The sequence below is a fragment of the Mus caroli genome, unplaced genomic scaffold, assembly GCF_978045245.1.
Source record: "Mus caroli unplaced genomic scaffold, Mus_caroli_1 scaffold_14, whole genome shotgun sequence".
Lineage (NCBI taxonomy): Eukaryota > Metazoa > Chordata > Mammalia > Rodentia > Muridae > Mus > Mus caroli.
This window is the reverse complement of record NW_028227269.1, coordinates 29614905-29636929: the sequence shown is the minus strand read 5'-3', so window position 1 is coordinate 29636929 and position 22025 is coordinate 29614905. Positions and strand designations below refer to the sequence as shown.

Genomic DNA, 22025 nt, shown 5'->3' with positions numbered 1-22025 from the left:
GCAAGGAGGACCTGAAGCTGGGCATAGTGACATACACCTTTAATCCCAGCCCTTGGGAGGCAAAGCCAGGCAGATTTCTGTGAGTTTGAGGACTGCCTAGTTTACATAGTGAGTTCCAGGATAGATAGAGCTACATAGTGAGATCTGTCTTGAAAACAAGCAAACAAAAGAAGGCCTGAGTTCAAGCCCTAGCATCCGTGTTAAAGCCAGCATGGTGACAGTCAACTATAGTTAGAGCTCTGGGGAAGCAAAATCAGAAGGATCTTTGGGGCTTGCTGGCCTAAGTCTTTGTGTGATCAGTAAGCAACCAGGTTCGGTGCACCCAGTGTTGACCTCTGGCTTCCATATGTACACAGCATAAATAAATGTAAAAAGACAAGAAGCTCTAGCGAGGTTGCTCAGCAGTAAAAATCTTTGCTGCCACCACTCACTATCTGAGATGGAGCCCTAAGACCCACGAGATAAAAAGCAGGAGCCAGCTCCCTCAGCTCGTCCTCTTATCTCCATATCTGTGCTTGCACGCATTGTCATACTCTCTCACACAATAAACACTAAAAATAACTGAGTGAATGAATGAATAAACAAACCGTAATGTTTTCCAAATATGATAATAGGTGATATTCCTCTCCAAGCAATTTAGTTTCCTCTTTCTTTAGCACTCAGAATTTATGATTTACACGTTACAAAACTGAGGCTTGAAGGGAGGCTGAGGAGTTGAGGACATTGTCACTTAGGTCAAAAGCCACAGAGGGAGTCAGAATGCACACTAAAATTTAAAAAACAACTTGTAATTCTGAGATACTTTAAACGTTAGCTTCTTAATCCTGATTAAAACCAAACTCAATATTGCTTCAGTATTTATTTAACAGAAAACTTGGGTGTTTGGAGAAAATGAACTCTTCAATAATACTGGCATTGCGTTTATAATCTGATAAGAAGCTATACCGGTCCTGTGTTTGAAATGTAGACTCTGACTACTTTCAATGGGAGTCAGTGTTGAAATCAAAGCAGACTTTACCTGTTTGAGTGTGTCCTGTTTGGTTCCTGCAAGATGTGTAATATTTTCTGGACACATTTCATTAACGTGGAGTACTTTTTTAGGTACCTTGCTTAGTGACCTTGAGAAGCTCAAAAGCTCTGTTTCCAGAGATGTTTCTTTGGCTGTTTTCTGGACTTATACCAGACAAATTCATATAGACAAGACTAAGAAACTGTATCAGCTGATAAAGTTGTATGTGATTTTAACAGTACAGTGCTCAATACACAGCTGCATCAAATACTCATTTAAATATTTCCAAAATTGGGGGTATTAAGATGACATTGCTTAAGAACTTTTCAGAACGATCTTTTAGTCATCCTGGTATGTTATAGGCTGTTTCTCAAAGGAATTTTCTCTTGTGCTTCTATGATCCATCTTAAATATTTTCTCCAAAGTTATTTAGAGAAAATAAAGTACTCAATATAAAGGTTTATTTAAGCCAATTTTAGTGCCAAAACAGAAAAGTGGTATTCTTTACTTTATTCTTACACTCTCCCAGGGGCTGAAAAAATGACTCAGCAGTTAAGAGCACTTGTTGCTCTTCCAGAGAAGCAGCGTTTGATTGCCAGCACCCCTATGGTGCTTCACAATTGTGTGTCACTCAGTTCCAAGGGATCCAGTGCTCTTTTCTAACCTCCTGGGGCTTCTGCTTGCACATAATGTATATACATAAACTCCTGCACACACATAGAATAAATATTTTTAAAAGAACATTCTACTAGTAAATATTCCAATTTTAAATCCCTGGCTCAGATTTTGACCAGTTAGTAAGCTATTTCTGTGTTTCAGTACATTAATATTATCTCTGAGATCAGAAGAGAGCAACATATCCCAGAGCACCTAATTTATACTCAAGACTACCTAGTCAGGTGCAAGGATCTAGTCTTTCACTTTAATAGTCCATTTAACAATAAGTCTGATATCCCAGTGTGTTGAGTAATTGGGGAAGGGCTTTGTTATGAAAAGTGAGATCCTAAGATGTAAAGAATTTATAAAGCTCATAATAGAAATAAACCTGTGTGTAGAAAACCTACTGTTGAAAAGATTAACTTTAAGGACCCTTCAGAATAACTAGTAGTTGTTCTTACAACTATATCTTCCTCAGTGTTTCTTCTTATAGCTAGAGGAAATATCTAGAACTCAAATATTGAATGCATTTAGGCTGGTAAAGCTACATGGGACCTAACTAGAAATGACAGTACCTGTTCCTCATGCCTTTAAGAACAGGACTGTCGCAGGCATGGTGCACACCCTAATCTCAGCATCAGAGGGGCAGAGGCAGGTGGATCTCTGTGAGTTCATGACTAGCCTGGTCTACAAAGCTAGTTTCAGACCAGCCAAACTGTTTGTTATACAGAGAAATCCTGTCTCAAAAACCAAAACAAAAATACAGGATTACACTTGTAACTTGCTTTACTTAAAAAGAAATCATTAGGGCTGCCAACCTTAGAGCAAAGGTTATCTAGCAATTCATGCCTCCTTAAAAAGAACCTGGGAGAAAGCATGGAAACCTGTAATACTAGGATTACAGGGGTGGAGACAGCAGGATCAGAAGTTCAAAGCCATGCTTCCCTACAACTCACAACTACATTCGGCCTGGGCTACTAGAGACTGTCTCAGAGACAAACAAGAATTGAGGCACAGTCCCTGATCCTTTTTCCTACTCCTTTCCCTTTCCTTTTTAATTTTTTTTATCACCAAAATTTTTTATTAGAAATTAGATTATAGTGCCGGGCAGTGGTGGCACACGCCTTTAATCCCAGCACTTGGGAGGCAGAGGCAGGCAGATTTCTGAGTTCAAGGCCAGCCTGGTCTACAGAGTGAGAGTTTAGGACAGCCAGTGCTACACAAAAAAAACCCTGTCTCAAAAACCAAAACAACAACAACCCCCCCACCCAGAAATTATAGAAGCAGTACATTTATTATGAACAAACAAAAATTAATCACCAAATTTTAAGAATTCTTCAAAACATTCTTTGTAAATCATTTAACATGAAGAATAATTAACACTTTTCTTAAAAATATACCTGTTGCCAGGCATGTTGGCACTCACCTGAAAGCCCAGCACTTTAGTGGCTAAGAGCAAAAGAATTATGAGTTAGAAGCACCCGGGTTATATAGCATGACCCTGATTCAAAAAGAAAAATATATACCTCTTAAGGGAGAAGCAAATGTTTAGTGACTTTTCTAGATAAAGCATGTCTAGCTAGAACAGAGGCTGAGTGTAAAGAACTGTTATGTGTACCGAAGGGCTGGCGGCATGCAAGAGAGACATTAGGATGGGGCCAGGGAACAGTAGATTTGTGTGCCCTTTGTAAAATACTGTTGGTTCAATATCTTCCTAGGTGAATGTTTCTCTATTACTTTGCCATACCTTGAAAAAAAAACCCCTAAAATTCCCTTTCATAGACTGCCTTTATGTCCTCAAAATATATTTTTTTAATTTCTTTTTTTTTTTTTACCAGTATACTAACATAGGAATCAGAGACTGAACCTGCTAAACGCTTTTCACTAGAAACTGAAAATCAAAACCAAATGCAGAGTCATAGGACACTTCTATTCCGCATAGCCAGACGTCTGTATTCCTGCATGAGGCTTAAGGATAATATAAGCTTTTTATGCAAACTTAAATTATAGGATTCCCAGTTTGTGCAGATAAACCATTTATCTTTGTAAAATTAAATTCTCAAGGTCTAATTCTGGATACTTCTAGTAGTAAAATTATGAGTCATGAATTAAACTATCCCTTTTTCTTTTTCTTCTTATGGTAGTTTTGTGGATTTTGTTTTTGTTTTTTGTTTTGTTTTTTTGTTTTTTGAGGCAGGCTCTCATGTAACTAATGCTGCTCTGTAATTCCTGATCCCCCTGCCTTAACCCTTACCTTGCAAATTTAGTTATCTAACTGACCTACTTGATAATAGCTTTTTAACGTGATTAAAACCTATGACCAATCCTTCTAGTTAGACAAGTAATTCATTTATTAACTCATTTCTATATTATCTTGTATATGGATGGTTGATGTTATTATCAGACTATACAATGAGTCTTGCTTTCTATAACAGTACTTTCTTAGAGCCTGGCCTTGGTGGCATGTGCCTCTAATCCCAGCAGTAGGGAGGCAGAGACAGGGGGATCTCTGTGAGTTCAAGGCCAATCTGGTCTTTAAAAAGGATTACTTTATTAGGACAAATATGTGACTATTTAATAAAGATCATGTAGTCCAGAGAGGTGTAGCAAATATAAGTACTTAGCAATAGTTTTACTTCCTCCTCTAAATGATGCATGAGGAAGTTACCCAGGAAAGCATGGAGAGACACAGCCAGCTGCATTCTGAATAGAGAGTTCTCTAAATGGGGATCAACGTAAACTGGCAGAGAATGGATCAATGACATTACTCTGTTGAGTGGAGCAAAGCGTATGATTGACAGGTTTGTTGATGTATCGTCCTAGGAAGCAGTGAATTGTGGAGATAAAATGCTGGGTCATCTATGGAAAAAAAAAGAGAATGTCTTTTTTTTTTTTTTTTAAATAATTTTTTTTTTCCTTTTCAAGACAGGGTTTCTCTGTGTAGCTCTGGCTGTCCTGGAACTCATTCTGTAGACCAGGCTGACCTCAAACTCAGAAATCCGCCTGCCTCTGCCTCCCAAGTACTGGGATTAAAGGCGTACGCCACCACTGCCCCGCTTAAAAGAATGTCTTAATATCTTGATGTTCTTTTGTTGTACTTCCTAACTAGGTATACATGTTTATTAAAGACCTTTATGAAAAATGTTTTAATAATGAATATAGCACCTTATAGGAACTTATTTTTATTGCAGAGAGAGTTACAGAAAAATTAAACTGGAGAGCTTGTCTAAAAATACTTAGAAAAGAGTTGGAGAGATGGCTCAGTGGTTAAGGGCACTGATTGCTCTTCCAGAGGCCCAGAACCCACCTGGCAGCTCACAACAGTTTCTAGCTCCACTTGCACAGGCTCCAACACCCTCACACAGACATACATGCCATACATGCAGGCAAAACACCAATACACATAAAAATAAATAAATCATGTTTAAAAGTTAAAAAAGTTGTTTTGGAAAAAATACACCAAATGATTAATACATAATAATTACCTTTGGTATGTACATTGGATGTCTGTTCTTAATTTAACTTATTTTCTATAGTAATTTACTTATATACAATGAAAAGTTAGTTAACAGTTTTGTGGATATTATTATTATTATTATTATTGTTGTTGTCATTTTTCAAAGACCCTGGTAAGACAGCGAGTTTGGCTTGGAATATTTGATCAATTGACTCAATTTCTAGCTTCACCTAGAAAGTAGATTTGCACTATCAGAAAGTTGTTTAACCTTGGAAATCTGTGGGGAAGCACAGGGTAATCTTGGTCAAGTTGGTAAATCTTTCTAGAAAACAGTTTTCACGGGCTGGAGAGATGGCTCCAGTGCTTAAGAGCACTGACTGCTCTTCTTAAGGTCCTGAGTTCAATTCCCAGCAACCACATGGTGGCTCACAATCATCTCTAATGGGATCCAATGCCCTCTGCTGGTGTGTCTGAAGACAGCTACAGTGTACATCATGTATATAAAAAATAAAGAAATTAAAAAAAAAGAAAAAAAAAAAAAAACAGTTTTCCCTCCTATAAAATTAGGTGAGAGACTAAACTAGAATGTCCCTTATGTAGCTCCAAATAATGTAATTAAGTAAGCATGACTAAGGGAATGAACTTCATTGTTGTCCTTTTGACCTTTAAATATATATATATTTCATGAGAGAAAATTTCACAGTGACTTCTCTTTCTCCAAATCTTAAATTCAGTAGGTGGTTAATTAAATAATATTCTTGACTTCAAAAAGATGTTTCTAGCAGTCATTAGGGCAGGACCTGGCATGTTTGATCTATCTCTTAACTTTCAAATCTTAACTGTTGAACTCTCTTGGGTGGCACATTGGAAGGAGAGGACATGAGCCAGTAAAAGAGACTTTGCATCACTGTATGACTGCTTCTGTAGACCATCTGCTGAGCCCACTGGTATGGAATGATAAACGCTCATGACAGCAGAATTGATTAGGAAAAATAATCAGCATGGTCTTTCTATTATCCTATCAGGAAACTAAAACTGAGACTAGATCTACTCAGCTTTCAAGAGTGTTTGCTTTGCAAATAGCAAGTATAACCTAAAGCAGGAGCCTGAACATATCACCTAGCATATCTGCATACTTCTGAACATATCACCTAGCATATCTGCATACTTCTGAACATATCACCTAGCATATCTGCATACTTCTGAACATATCACTTAGCATATCTGCATACTTCTGAACATATCACCTAGCATATCTGCATACTTCTGAACATATCACCTAGCATATCTGCATACTCCTGAACATATCACCTAGCATATCTGCATACTTCTGGTACTGTTTTTAATTTTCTTTTTTCTAACTTTATAATTTATCCAAATTTTGCATATATATAAATTTAAATGTTAATTAGTAGTAGAAGCTTAAAAGAAATAACAGCAGTCTTGTGAGGCTCTTTTCACAGAAACAAGTCCATTCTGTTTATTAATTATTTGGGAAGAAATAGGAGGTATGGTCTTATTGCAGGAGGTGTGTCACTGGGGGAGGGCTTAAAGGTATTAAAAGATTCACTCATCCCTAAGTGTGCTCTCTTTGCTTCCTTTGTGGAGTGAAATGTGAGCCACCATGCCTTGGCTTTGCCAAGTGGAATCTAACCCTCAGAACCCGGAAGCCCATTTAAATACTTTCTTATGTAAGTAACCTTGCTCATGGTGTTTATCACAGCAATAGAACAGTCGGGGGAGAAGCACAATAGAGGTTCTTGTTGATACCACTTAGAGCTTTTTCAGGGAAGAGTACTGCCTGAGTTATCAGGATGGGAAGGAAGGATTTGAGAAGCAGAAAGGAGCTAAGAATAGCTTCCCCCCCCCCCCCAGCTTCAAGAGTGTTGATGAAGCAAAATGAAAGGCCTTGTGACCAAGCCTATGGTTTATGTCTGAGCAGGAATGATGAGGCTGGCAAGAAAGGAGGTATTCTTTGCTTAGTAACTACACCAAAGTTGTTTGTTTGTTTGTTTGTTTTTGAGGCAGGGTTTCTCTATGTAGCCCTGGCTGTCTTCAAACTCACTCTGTAGACCAGGCTGGCCTTGAACTCAGAGATCCACCTGCTTCTGCCTCCACAAGTGCTGGGATTAAAGGTGTGCGCCACTAACTCCTGCCACAAAATTACTTTTATTACTTAGCAACTTAAGACTATTTACTGATGTTTCTTTCACATGTAGTACACACAGTTGAGCTTATTTTATTTAAACATTTGAAAGCCTGTCTATCAATTTCCTGGCCCAGAGTACCAATAATTATGTTAGCATGGATAAATCCATATCAGCTCCAAAATTTCAAAGCACTTTTCCTATGGGCTTCATTCATTCCTTCCCCTCCTAGAATGTAAGGACATTAAGATGTGTGCAAAGAAACAATTTTTTTTGGTCTTTTTTAATCTTCACATGAAAGAACAAAATTATTTTTGCATATAAAGTTTGCTCTATATTATATTATTTTATGTAGCTTTGTCTCTATTTCAGAAACATCTGGCTCTCCTTGCCAAGGAAGCAATTGGCCAAAGTATGTCCAGTTTAATCTCTCTGCCATTAGTCAGGCCTCTCACATTGCTATTAAGAATGGGGATTTTGTTGTTGCTGGTGGTGGCCGTTTTGTGTGCTCAAGCATGTTTATGCCTCTGCACTATTTAAAACTCTGTTGGCTCCCTTGTCACCTAGGTAGCAGCTGAAGTTGTACAGTGCAGTGATCTGACCACCAGCACATCTCCAGGCTTAGCAGCTTTGAGTTTTACACTCCCCCTTTGTTATCATAGCTGGTGCTTACAACAGTGGCATCTCATTAGTTTTCCCCTTTGCTCAGCTTGCCCACCTACCTGCCTAGAACCAAGTCCTTTACTCTTCTAAGTAAGTGCAAGCATACACTTGATGCTCATCCTTCTGCCCCCAAGTTGCTACCTCTAGGAAGCTTCTCTTGAAGTCTCCCCCTTTAAGCATGGTAGAGTGCCTTCCTTCTATATCTTACATTCCTGCCCAGTTACTAAGTGTGCTGTTTTTGTTTGTTTGTTTGTTTGATGTGTGTAGGTGATCTGTTTGCATGTATATCTGTACACTGAAAGCATGCCTGATAGCCCCAGAGGCCAGAGTAGGGAGGGTATCAGCTCCCTGGAACTGGAGTAACAGATGGTTGTGAGCTGTTGGCTGCTGAAAATTGAGCTGGGGGCCTCTGGATGAGGAGGCAGTACTCTTAATCACTGAACTATCTCTTCAATTCCTTATATTTTAAAGGAGTTTATTATAGGCTTAGAAGTAAGAACATAGGATGTAGGAAACAGGCAGAATCCTAGCAAGAGTGAGTGCCAAGAAAATGTGTGCCCTGGGGATTGCTGCTAGGGGTCAGTAAGGTTTTTTTAACTGGAGGGATGGGAATGAGCTAGTTAGTCCCATTGTCCCAGCTTGGAGGTCCCTTTGTATCACTCCATCCCAGGTGTCTGGACTGAAGATTCGGCATCTTCACGTAGTTTCCAGGCAGCTGGCAAAGTGTAAATCTTTATCCTGGAGATAAGTTCAATATCAAGCAAGTTCCTCCTCTGGCAGCCCGTCCCCACCCCATATCCCACGGGACTTCCTTCAGCTCTTGTTTCTCTAAGCAGAATCCTGGGGAAATTTCTTGGGAGTCCATTGTTTGAATAATCTATGCCTTGGAGCACATAAAATAGATACTTCACTTGTAATATCATTCAAAACTTTAGGAAACATGACACAAATTTTTTATTTAAAATAAAAATTTATTTATTTCAGGCTGGGCAGTAGTGGTACATGCCTTTAATCCCAGCCCTTAGAAGACAGAGGCAGATGTGAGTTCAAGGCTAGCCCTAATCTACAGAGGAAGTTCCAGGACAGCCAGGACTACACAAAGAAACCTTGTCTTGATGCCCACCCCTCTCAGTAATTCATTTCATTAAAGAAATTTTGGTCATTATGATAAATTATCAGTTACTTAGGACTTACAGCCTAGTGTCTCCTAGCCACTCCTGTGTATAATGTAGTGATTAAAGACACCTGCTGCCAAGCCTGATGACCTGAGTTCAATCCCTAGGACCCACATGGTAGAAGAAGAGAACACATTCCCACAAGTTGTCTTCTGACCTCCATGTGTGGGTGGTCACACCTAAGTGACCTCCTCCCCATTATACACACAAGCAAAATTAATAAATGTAAAAAATATTAATACTCTGGGTATGCTGTGAAACAGGTGAGGAGAGCAGAGGAAAACTTTGAAAAGGGAATTTTCTCCTTTCACTCAGTTGTCAAGCTTGGCAGCAAAATCTTTACCCACTGAGCCATCCTGCTGGCCCTTACTACATCATTTCAGTAGTATGTACGTACATGTGATGTATCCCTGTTGGTGCTGATCTGGCTGAGAAAGTGTCTTAAGTCTCTGTTCTCTAAATGCTCTGCTCCTGGCCTCTCAGCATGCTGTAGTCTTCAGAAGGAAAGACTGTTTACAGAGCACACTGAGAGATTAGAAGGATTCTATAACCTTGAGAGCAGAGAATCCACATACATTATTAATTACTTTGTGGAGGCTTGTGTGTTCTCCCCATTTGTTTATTCATGTCAGTGTGAACTCATTAGAAATGATATCTTACTCGAAGTTATACTTGAACTCTACTTTTTGTTGATGGTTGTATTACCTATTTGGGGCCATTTAAGGCTCTTTTGATTAGCTTCTAGATTTCAGTTGTGTCAGGCTGTTTGTTTCGGTTTGGCTTTTACAGCATTTCCTTACTTTATGTACTCTGACACTCAAAGATAATCTTAATTTTTCTTGCTGGTATATTTCCATCAAAATATTTCAAGTATTTCTGTATGCCTTCTCTCCAGCTATCCTGAGTGTCTTCTTTTTTTGATTGAAGATAGAGTTGTGCTTATCTTTTGGAGACCAAAATTTCTATCAGATAACTATAAAGCAATACATCATATTATTTACCCTACATTTATCATTTGTACAAATGATACATGTACATTCATGGAAGATAGCACAAGCTAAGCACTGCTAGGTAATGGAAGAAAATATTTTCGAAGGCACTTGCAAAACCGATTAAGGTTGGGCTGTAGAATACTAATGATAGTATCTGAGGCAGAAGAAAGCATGGTTTATGTTTTTCACAAAACAGTGCTTCTTTCAGGAAACACTGTTTCAGATACTTGTACGTGGCACCTCTGTGTCTGTGAGCACCCACCATGGGGCAGGCACTGTGCTACATGTGTATGTGTAGCTCCCTGTCATCCTCAGGAGTATGTGCTGTGCTGGATGTACATTCAGAGGACAAGTCCTTGATTTTTTTTTTATTTTTTAAATTTTATTTTATTAATTGTTATATGGTACATCTGTTTGTGTGCACTTGTTTTTTTATATTTATTTATTTTTTTATTAGTTATTTTCCTCAATTACATTTCCAATGCTATCCAAAAAGTCCCCAATACACTCCCCCTCCCACCCCCAAGTCCTTGATATTTTAAGGATGATATTAATCAGCCAAATAAAATTGGAACCAGTAAGTAAGGCAGGGCAGTAGCAGGGAAAGGGTTTGGACACTTGACTGAAACAGCTTATTACAAAGAAGAGAGGCAGTGAGGTCAGGGAGCAGCAGCCTTGAACCCACCAAGAAAGGCCGGATAGCTCTGTGCCTTTTTTTACACGTCATTTTTGAGACACTATTTGGGAGTTTAAATCATGGGAGTGACCACTTTGGTTAGCGTTGTAGACATGAACTAAAGCAGCTAAGCACCTAGCTGAGGAATGCATGCCAGTAATGTAAGAGGTAAGGAGAGTGGGCACAGCGATGAAGGAGAATGAAGGCTGGGCGGGTAAAAAGGAAGTCGACTGAAGAAGCCTTATCAGCGGATTGAGAGTCCTGGGGGTCACTGGAACAATAAACATTGGCCTCACCTTTGCAGGCCTAACAAAGCAATTCAAAGTAACTGCATGAAATCCAGCAATTGATCATTGACCAGCATGTGCATGTGAATGTCAAATACTCAGTAGCTCCAGGGCATCGTATGTTCAAGTTCTGTTCTCAAAAACAGAACTAAAGAAACTGAAAAGAAGCCGAGCGTGGTAGCGCACGCCTTTAATCCCAGCACTCGGGAGGCAGAGGCAGGCGGATTTCTGAGTTCGAGGCCAGCCTGGTCTACAGAGTGAGTTCCAGGACAGCCAGGTCTATACAGAGAAACCCTGTCTCGAAAAAAAAAACAAAAACAAAACAAAACAAAAAAAAAAAAACTGAAAAGAAACCAGCACTAAATCTATAAATTTTTTCCAAGTGAAATGTTTTCCTCTGGCTCAGGTATTATAATAATTTTTGTACAAAAGCCCAACTTTATCGGTTTTGCCAGTGCCTCCAAAAACAGTTCCTTCCATTTCTGGCAGTGCTTGGCTGGTAATATCCATTATCTCTGATAGAAATCATAGTGATACAATGCATTTACACACTATGTCAGTCTTACCCTCTCCTCTAGTGTGCAAATAACTCCATAAATATAAATTCAACACTTGGAAAGATAACAAATGGTCTGGCCTACTTATATGTCAGTTATTTACTTTCTATGTTAATGATAAATGTACTTTAAAGGGTTCTAGGGACTAGGATATCATCTAGCTTCTGATTGAATCTGGCCATTTTGGGAAAGTATCTCAGCATCTCTTTAAAGCTCTAAGTGATCACCCATCTTGTAGATAAAAGTGAAACGGGACTGGAGTAAGGGCTGTGCAGTTGAGAGCCCTGGAATTCAATTCCCAGCATCGACATGGCAGCTCATGACTATCTAACTGGAGGTAGACACCCTTGAATATTTGGGGGTTTTTTAAATTTATTTATTATTATACATAAGCACACTGTAGCTGACTTCAGACACACTGGAAGAGGGCATCAGATCTCATTACAGGTGGTTGTGAGCCACCATGTAGTTGCTGGGATTTGAACTCAGTACCTTTGGAAGAGCAGTCAGTGCTCTTACCTGCTGAGCCATCTCACCAGCCCTATTTGGGGGTTTTAAAGCATGAGAGTGACATTCTCACACAGACATAAATTCAGCCAAATCACAAATGCACAGGAAAGACAGACAGACAGACACACACACACACACACACATACATAGAAGAAAAGCAAAACAGTAACTTAGATATATTGCCTCAAATCTCCTGGGCCAATAATGTTTTTCAAATATATGCTGTTTCCAAAATGATACAGCTTTAAAGAAGCAAATTTACATGTCAGATGGAACGTTTGCATAAGTCCTTAGTCGCAGATACATTCCAAAAGGTGGAAAGCATCCAAAATACAGTATTGTCATTTGTGTAAAACAAGAGGTAAAGAAGTGGGAAACTATCCAAGAGGCCTCCAGACAGTAATAGCCTTCCCTAATTAGAATGAATTTGATCTGAAAGTAATTATCAGGGCTATTGATGTCTACTGAGATGCAAAGCAAAGTAAGAAATGTGATCATATCTTGACTTGATCAGTAGCAATGAAAACCCTTGGCCTATTAGTTGTTTTAAGTCCTTTCAGTAATAAGCAGAAGAAACTCCTGGGTAATCTGCAGAAGTGGTTCCTGAGATCCTTAAAAATGAACCCATGTGACAGCTTCAGAATAGCAATTCTGTGTAGAAGAGGTGTAGATTTTGAGTCTGGTTAATTTCATTGTCTTATATTTTATTTCCAAGGTTTTTTATAATAAAGTTAATTAAAAACGTAAAAGAGAGCCGGGCGTGGTGGCGCGCGCCTTTAATCCCAGCACTTGGGAGGCAGAGGCAGGCGGATTTCTGAGTTCGAGGCCAGCCTGGTCTACAAAGTGAGTTCCAGGACAGCCAGGGCTACACAGAGAAACCCTGTCTCAAAAAACCAAAACCAAAACAAAACAAAAAAACGTAAAAGAGTAAGTAACTGATGGGTTAATCTCTAGAATGTTCTAAATAACATATTCATTAAGTATAATCATTAAGCATAAATCATTTTAACATTAAAACTAGCCCCATTTTAATACAACCCCTGACCAAACTATCTCAGTCCATTTTGGCTGGTATAACAAGATACTGTAGGCCCAGGAGCTTATAAGCAACATAAATTAATTTCTCACAGTTTTGGAGGTTGGGAAGTATGAAGTGAAGATGGCAAGCGGGTGTCAGCCTTTTCCTGGCTTGCGGACAGTGCTTTCTCGTTGTCCTCAGAGCATGGAGGGAGGGCAGCCCTCTAGGATCTCCAGTTAGGACCCAAACTCTGATATGAGGGCTCTGTCTTCGTGGCTTATTTTCCAGTCTCACCTCCTAATACCATCACTGTGGTGGTTAAGTTTCAATGTGTAAATGGTTGTTTCAATATGTAAATTCATACCATAGCATTGACATTTGTGTGTGTGTGTGGTGGTGGTGGATGTTTTGTTCTGTAACTACCATTGTAAGCTAATCTGGCATTATTAGTCTGAGGGAAGTATTTTGATTTTTAGATACCAGAAAGCTCCTAAACATGCTCAGGACAGTCTGAAGACAGCACTAACCATGCATCATAGTAGACTAAGAAATGTCGTTATGGTCCAGTGCAGACTGAAAACGAAGGCATAAAAAAGAAAGAAAGAAAAAAAAACTAAGTCATAACTCTTTATATTGTGGCTGTGATCCCAATGAAGTCTAACTACCACCTCCAAAAATAATAATGATAACACAATCTGCCTCTCATACATTTAGCAAGTAATATCATATTAAATTTATCAAAAATCAGTGTTTAATATTTAATTTACAATTATGGATCCAATAAAAGGAAATATATAAAAAGCTGTGCTTAGCTTTCAATATACATACTGGAGGTCCTTTAACAGCAAGCACTTTACCATCTCTATGCTTCCTAGAAAGAGACCTTTTCAGGGAAGGAGTTACAGAGACAAAGTTCGTAGCTGTGATGAAAGGATGGACCATTTAGAGACTGCTGTATCCAGGGATCCATCCCATAATCAGCTTCTAAACGCTGACACCATTGCATACACTAGCAATATTTTGCTGAAAGGACCCAAATATAGCTGTCTCTTGTGAGATGATGCCGGGGCCTAGCAAACACAGGAGTGGATGTTCACAGTCAGCTATTGGATGTATCACAGGGCTCCCAATGGAGAAGCTAGAGAAAGTACCCAAGGAGCTAAAGGGATCTGCAACCCTATTGTTGGAACAACATGATGTACTAACCAGAACCCTGGAGCTCTTGTCTCTAGCTGCATATGTATGGAAAGATGGCCTAGTCGGCCATCAATGGAAAGAGAGGCCCATTGGACTTGCAAACTTTATATGCCCCAATATAGGGGAATGCCAGGGCCAAAAGAATGGGAATGGGTGGGTAGGGAAGTGGGGGGCGCTATGGGGGACTTTTGGGATAGCATTGGAAATGTAATTGAGGAAAATATGTAATAAAAATATTAAAAATTAAAAAAAAAAAAAGAAAAAAAAAAAAAGAAAGAGACCTTTTGGTGACTGTTTTATAATGCCTAAGTACTCCCCTATGCTAGGGAAGGTTACAGTGGGTCTGGAACATGTGTCAGAAAATAAAGAAATTCCTTTTAAAAAGAACAAATGAATTAATGAAAGGAAGAAAAGAAAAAAGAGGGAGAAAAGAGGAGGGAAAGAAGGAAGACCGAGAAGAATGCGAGCATAGACATTGGAGGGAGGAGCCTGAAGTTCTCTCTGACCTAACCTAAGGGAATTTGAGTTATTGAGAAGAACAGGAAACTGTGAATTCTATTGATGACGCATGGATGGCAGATGTACAGTTCACAACCTGTTGGATGTAACTAGTTACAAAATTGCAGTTAATGAAATATCAACAAAATGATTTTAAGGTTGGGGTCACCTCAACATGAAGGACTGTACTAAAGGAACCCAGCATTGGGAAGACTGAAAACAACTACACTGTATGGATGGGAAAGAAATACAGTACAATTCTAACTGAGTAATAGAGATAAAATGATCAGGTTAGAAGATGGCAACTGTCACGATGATTGGTTTAGGCAAGACTTATCAGTGGACAATAAGTAGGCAGCCAGACATCTTGACAAGGGAGCAGGATCTTTTCCTCATCTAATTTATCTTCCCACATATTGCTACTCTGGTAATGAGAAAACAGTAACCAAAGCGAAAGAGTGAAACGTGGAAGGTCTTTGGAAGTGGTTGTTCTCTGGTGGCACTGGGATGTATTAAACATCATTTTTATCGTATTCACCTGTATGGATGAATATGTATGCATCCATACGTACGTATGGATGAATATCGTATTCACCTGTATGCATGACCTGAATTCAGTCAGAAGGAAACAGCAGACAAACCCAAATGAAGATCATCTATTTTAAAGCGGCCTGTATTCTTTAAAGTGTCAGTGTTACAAAAGAGAAGTTGCAATGAGATTAGAAAGAAAAAAAATTAGGAAACTAAGGAAACGTGGAAATGAAATGTAAATGTGATCTACTGTATCTTGAAGTAGAAGTAAAATATAAAATGACATAGTTATAACTGCTGTCACTATTGAAATTTGAGTGACTAAATTAAATGTATTGTGTCAATGTTAAATTTCTTAAATTTAGTAATTATACTGTGGTCATGATAGAGAATGCCCTATTGTTAGAAAATACACAATGAAGAAATAAAGAGAAAGAAGACATGTTCTTTGAAACTTCCCAAATGTGTGTGTAGAAAGCATGGTAAAAATACGAAGCAGGACAGTCACAGCTGGTGTCTGAGTGTATACTGTATAAGAGTTCTATTCTTAAGTCTTGAATCTTTTCTAATTCTTTGAAATTATTTCAAAATAAAATTCTGTTGGATATTTTTAGCCCTTTTTAAGGCCCAAAATGATGTAATGACTATGAAGATTCAGTCAGAGAGACTTTCTAAAGAGTATGATCGACTCCTGAAAGAACACTCAGAACTTCAGGTTGGTGACATGTATTTGTATATTTAAAGTTTTTTGAAATAATAATTACTTAAGTAAACTATTTGCATTGCATGCCCTTCACAAATGCAAACAGGGTGTTTAATCCTGGCTTTATTAAATAACCAGAGAAGCCAGATTTACCTAAAGGATAAAGATTGGGCCATTATATCCAAGTGCAAGATAGCCATAGTATAAAGAATTACTAACATGCTATTTTTTAAAACATTCCACTTTAAAGAAATAATTGCTTTAAAGAAAATAATTGAACTATACAATAAAAGCATTAAAAAACTGGTTCTGGAAAAATTTGTATTTCATCATCTAGAATGTTTGCCATATTTATGCCAAAGTAAGACTAAAATTTGAAGTTTCATATCACACTACTCCAGTCTTTGTTTCTGGTATCTTAAGGCAAAGAACTATGGCATTCAAATCCCTGATTTACACCAAAAAGATGATTTAAAGATGGGGAAAGTCTTTGTTAAAGTAGCTTCAAATCTAAGCCATGGGTTTTCTTTCTCTGTGTCTAATTTAGCAAGAGTCAGTTCCAAGCATTCATTCGTACCTAGGTCTATCTTTTTTCTTTTTAGCTGTCAATCACTGTCTTAGTTGGGATTTTACTGCTGCAGTAAAGAGACACCCTAACCAAGGCAACTCTTATACTGAGTATGCTGGCTCAAGCATACTCAAACCACCATAAGCAGCAACCTGAATTTATTTCCCAGTCACCCTCTTTTGAGGTGAGGCCAGGGAGGGTGCTGCCAGACAGAGATCAAATCCAGGCCTAGTGTGTGATAGGCAAGTGTTGTAGCCCTGAGCTTAAAGCCAGATACACATTGGAAGAACTGATACTGAGACAGCCTTGGTGTGTGACAAATAGGCATTATACCCAGACACTCTGGGATCAGACTTGAAATACCTGTATCAGTCTAAATACTAGATTTATGATCCTGACATGACGTCATCCATCTGAATGAATTCACATAATTCATCTGTAACACTGAAACAATAATAAAGTCTTGCTCACTGGAGTGTTGAGAACTAAATGAAAGGCAGCGTGCTTGGAACTTTTCCTAGCTGATACAAACAGTCAAGAAACCTGGACAGCTGTTAGCTAAGCATGGTGGCACACACCCTTAACCCCAGCATTTGGGTATGACTCAAAGAAAATAAGGGAGAAAAGGAGGAAGAGAGGGAAGAAGAGCGGGAGGAAAGAAAGAGGGAGGGAGGGTGAGAGAGAGGGAGGGAGAAAAGAATAACAGAAGAACTATCACTGTCATCAACATTCTTTCCTCTTTAGTTTTACTGACAGCCTGGCTTAACCTCAGTCAGCTATTCCAGCCTCAGTTACCCAGGCAAGAAGCAATCTAAAACATGAATAGACTTGTTCCCGTTCCTGACATATAGTCTAGTCTCGGGACACTAATGGCCAACGTATGTGGTCTAGAGTAGATGTTTGCATTTGTAGAAATCCTGACATTGCTGACCTCCTCAAGGTACAGCAAGCACCACTCTGTGACATCCTCAGTACTCAGCGGGGGAGGGAAGAAGTATTGTTGAGGCCTCTTGTCTATGTACACTTTACCCCTCTTATTGTGAAGTGAGGGTATTCTCAACCATCATGGTTTCCCCACACATTCTGAGAGGAAAGAGTTTTCAAGGTACCAAAAATGTTTAGGCCCTAAACTGAAAAAAGGAAAACAAAGAATATACCCTCAGTCTAAACTAAAGTTTAGTGTCCATTGCTTAATGTCTCCATTGTGGTGACACTTGATGGTAACTTTAACAGTTCATTAGGGGTAGGTAACTCCTTAACCATGAAGAATGTGTAACAGTTAAGATTTCCTCCATCTCCTCACTATGCCCAGAAAGAAAAGAAAAGAAAAAAAAAAAGACTTTGCGCTTAGAGCTTCTTTGTTCATAGCAAATATATGGAAAGCTCTTATAGTTATACTCTGCCCAAGAAAATAGTTGTTGTCCATGCTTCATTGGAAAGGAACCACATCCTAGATGAACTAAGAGCCATGCTGTATTGATTAGAGCCTTATCTGATCACACATGTAAGCCTTCATCTAATACCTGTCTGTATTCTGTTTCCTAAGTACCACATTCACTCAGAGGCTCTGGAATAAGGCACCTGGCTGACAGTCTTGTATAAGTGTCACATTCACTCTATGGCAACTCAGTATATTAACATATTCTACTATCTCCGATTAGTGGACAAAAGATGTTAAGAATCAACATTTTTTATGTAATTTGCTCTGAAGTTATTGAAGTAGAAAGAGCATTTAAAGCTGGGCAGCAAAGTCAGGAAATCTTTCTCAACAACCTCCTGGTTAACTGGGTTCCTCAGCCTTTTCTGGTCATTGAGCTGTGTATTCTTGGATCTGTTCTTCTTCTATCCATGCTCCACCCCATGGAGAAATGCACATTTCCAGACCCCTGCTTTCTGACATGGGCAGGTTTGTCGGTGAGAGGCATTAGTAGAAAACTGAAGGCAGAAACAGGGAAGCCCCTGGTCTCTCTCTCCTGTCTTCTGCTGTAGGTGACATTTCCTTCTGTCCTCTAGCCCCTCTCTCCCTGGTCACAGTTCCAATGGGCAGCTTCCATTTTCGGGGCCTCACCTGAACATCTCAAGCCTCCACCCACGGCTAGAGTGGTGGCTTTCTGCTATTGCTAATGCTGTTCTGTCTGCCTACTCTCTCATTACCTGAAACTCTAACTTCCTGAAATATCCTTTAAAGGGTTAAATAGCCCCTAACCTCTGAATCATCTGACATCCAGGTGCCCTGGCTACATCATCACTTAAATGAGAGATAGGATGGATACCTTAATGAGCATCCAACCAGATCCTATTTCAAGAAAGAACCTTAGATATTTTTAAACAAGAAAGTCTCTGTATAGCCATAAGATGCTTAGTTGATTTGTTACATTTTTTCCTGCCCACCCACCTGGCTCCACTGTCCATGAAAACCTAAGAAACATGCTGAAATTTAGATGTCATCTCATGGGCACTGGAGAGATTGCTCAGTGGTTAAGAGCACTAACTGCTTTTCCAAAGGACCTGGGTTCAATTCCCAACACCTACATGGCAGCTCACAGCTGTCTGTAACTCCAGGATCTGACACTCTCACACAGACATACATTCAGGCAAAAAACCAGTGCTTATAAAATAAACTAATAAATAAATAAATAAATAAATAAATAAATAAGTCATTTTATGGGCCCATTGTTTTCACAAGTGACTCTAATGTTCATACTCTGACCAAGCAAAAGATAGCAGAAAATCATTCTATACTCTTAAGCTGAATTTAGCTTGTCCTCATGTATTTTACTTTTATGGTCAAAACAACCTTACTAACTTATTAATATCCTAAGGTTACTTGGAAACCGTACTAGTTTTCTTAATTTTATATAATTGTGATAGTTTGAATGAAATAAGTATGAACAGTTGTTTAAATGTTAAAGAAACAAAGGTGGTAGAAAATCTGGTTCCTTTTCCGTAATCAAATCTCATTTTGCAGCTTTTAAATCCATTTGGATTTCCCTAGCTGGGCCCCTCCCTGCTAACAGCACTAAATAAATATTAGAAATCAGTCCCTTCAGAACATTTGCTCTTTCTTATTTGGCCTGGCTGTCTTCTTGAAGAAAAGAAAAGAAAAAAACAAAAAACAAAAAAACCCTGACTAGGTATTATTAGCAAACCATCAGCACTTGCTAATTTTTAAATTCATTTTATAAATTACCCTTCACATAGGAAACTGCCCTGAATACCAATTTCATGGCATTGCCATTAAAACTTTGATTTATATGTACAGTGGTCAAATATGTATAAACAAGTAGAAGTAATATATTGCCATTGAGAATACCCCCCTTGTCCTAATGGATTGCTTGATGCTGTTGTTTAAAAGCATTGATACTCCACCCAACACTCTGCATTAGACTCTGCACAAGCCAGTTCTGCAGCCCCACTCGGTGAGGTCTCTTCCTTGATAGAAACATTTGCTTTCCTAATCCAGTTCCTCATCTAAGGTTCACTTCTATTTCACTTCCCATCTGTTTAGAGCTACATTCTCATAATAATCTGTACACCATGATCAGAACGGTGTGAGGAGCCAGTTCTGATTTGGGAAGGACTAAATGAAAAGGAAGTGGGGGGGATGGACAGAAAGAAGGATAAGGGGGAGGGGGAGCTGGCCATGGCAGTTGAACAGTCTTTGGTTTTATTTTTTGTTTTATAGTATTTAAAGTTTCAAACTTTCTCAATCCGTATTTTCACATTTTAATTCTCTAATGACTAGCAGAATACCATTTATATATAAGCCTTTGTATCTATGAACTTGCTTCTTAATCTGCTATTTTTTTCTTACAGAACCGTTTAGAAAAAGAGAAGAAGAAAGGCCTGTGAACTAACTTTATAAAAGAAGACTGTAATACACCTTGTCAAAGTTCAGTTGAAAACAAAGAAAGCTGTGCTAGCGCCTGCAGACCCACATAGGCTATACAGTAGTGACATTTCCAAAGTATTTGATAATGTTTCAGATTTCAGATATAAAGTATGGATTTCAGCTCTTTTGAAAAATATAAGCATGTTAAATACCATATTTACATATTGCTAATAGCATTGATATATGGTGGCTCTTTACCCATAAAAGGAAATTTTCATTTGCTGGCATTTACTTCCCAAATTAGATCTGAAGTTGCATGAAACCATTATTAGCTTTGAAAGCTTTGATGTGTTTTTAGTAATAATCAGATGATGGTAGTGGTAAAAATGATGTGTTTGAAAAGAGAACTCAGTATCAGAAAATGTTTTCACAGGGAAATAAGGATAAATAACCACAGTTAGCCACTGTGCTTATAGAGAAGTCAGAGAACAGCGAAAACTACGGCCTTAGGGCTTTTTAAGCCTAATGATTGTACAATCCACTCTAAATATGACAGCACTGTTGATAGTGTGTGGTGTTACTGTGCTTCTGTGCCTATAAGACTATTGATCATTTGTTTAGTCATATATGATCAGTAGTCTGTCTTTTCAAGGTCATCTGCTAATAGAATGTATGCCCATTTGCAAAACTGTCATACCACTGAATTGAGCTTATGTTGCACTGTGGATTTCTCCACTGACAAAGCTTATTTACGACATCCTAAAAGCAGTGTTTTTTCTATTTGTGAAAGTTACTGATTGTACTGGTATTACCTCAGTATTCATGCACTGGTATCATACAGATCTCTCTACTATGTTTCTATATTCTCAAAGTTAAATACAGGTTTTCATGCAAATATTCATGTAGAAGTAGTGAGTGTAATAATATGATTTAGGTTATTTCAGTGTTTAACTGTGAAAAGCCACTTGTCTTAAAATGCTTAAATATAAAAGAAAATGCAAAATAATAATTGGAGGGTTTTTTTTTTTTGTTTTTTTGTTTTTTTTTTGTGGTTTTTCGAGACAGGGTTTTTCTGTGTAGCTCTGGCTGTCCTGGAACTCACTTTGTAGACCAAGCTGGCCTCGAACTCAGAAATCCGCCTGCCTCTGCCTCCCGAGTGCTGTGATTAAAGGCGTGCGCCACCACGCCCGGCTATAATTGGAGTTTTTATTCTCTAGTTTTTATCTATAATTTTAATGCCAATTCTATGTATATTTAATTGTTCTCATTTCAAAGTGGGTAAAATGAGTAATACCTAGTTGTATTTCAGATAAAAGTTAGGATTTAGTGCTAGAAAACAGACATGAGGAAGACACTCTCGGGGTAAAATTCGGGAGTTACACCTTGTGGGCTGACAGCACCAGAGGTAGAGGAGAGGGCGTGCTGAATGAGAGGAAACTGAGCGCATGACTTCTCAAATCCTACACTTAGAAATGTCAGCTGCCGGGCGTGGTGGCGCACGCCTTTAATCCCAGCACTCGGGAGGCAGAGGCAGGCGGATTTCTGAGT

General features: G+C 38.7%; 1 protein-coding gene across 2 annotated transcripts in view; it reads left to right on the top strand.

Annotated features, from left to right (window-relative positions):
• Dus4l (dihydrouridine synthase 4 like) overlaps positions 1-21517 on the top strand; it is a 62906-nt gene extending 41389 nt beyond the window's left edge. Inside the window, exons 12-13 of one of the 2 annotated variants that reach the window (XM_085830287.1) lie at positions 15989-16089; positions 20462-21517. In XM_085830287.1, coding sequence (XP_085686413.1) covers positions 15989-16089; positions 20462-20497 — 137 coding nt within the window. In that variant the 3' untranslated portion in view covers positions 20498-21517. The remainder of the gene's footprint in view (positions 1-15988; positions 16090-20461) is intronic. The other variant, XM_021179044.3, reaches the window with a different exon arrangement.
• The last annotated feature ends 508 nt before the right edge of the window (positions 21518-22025 follow it).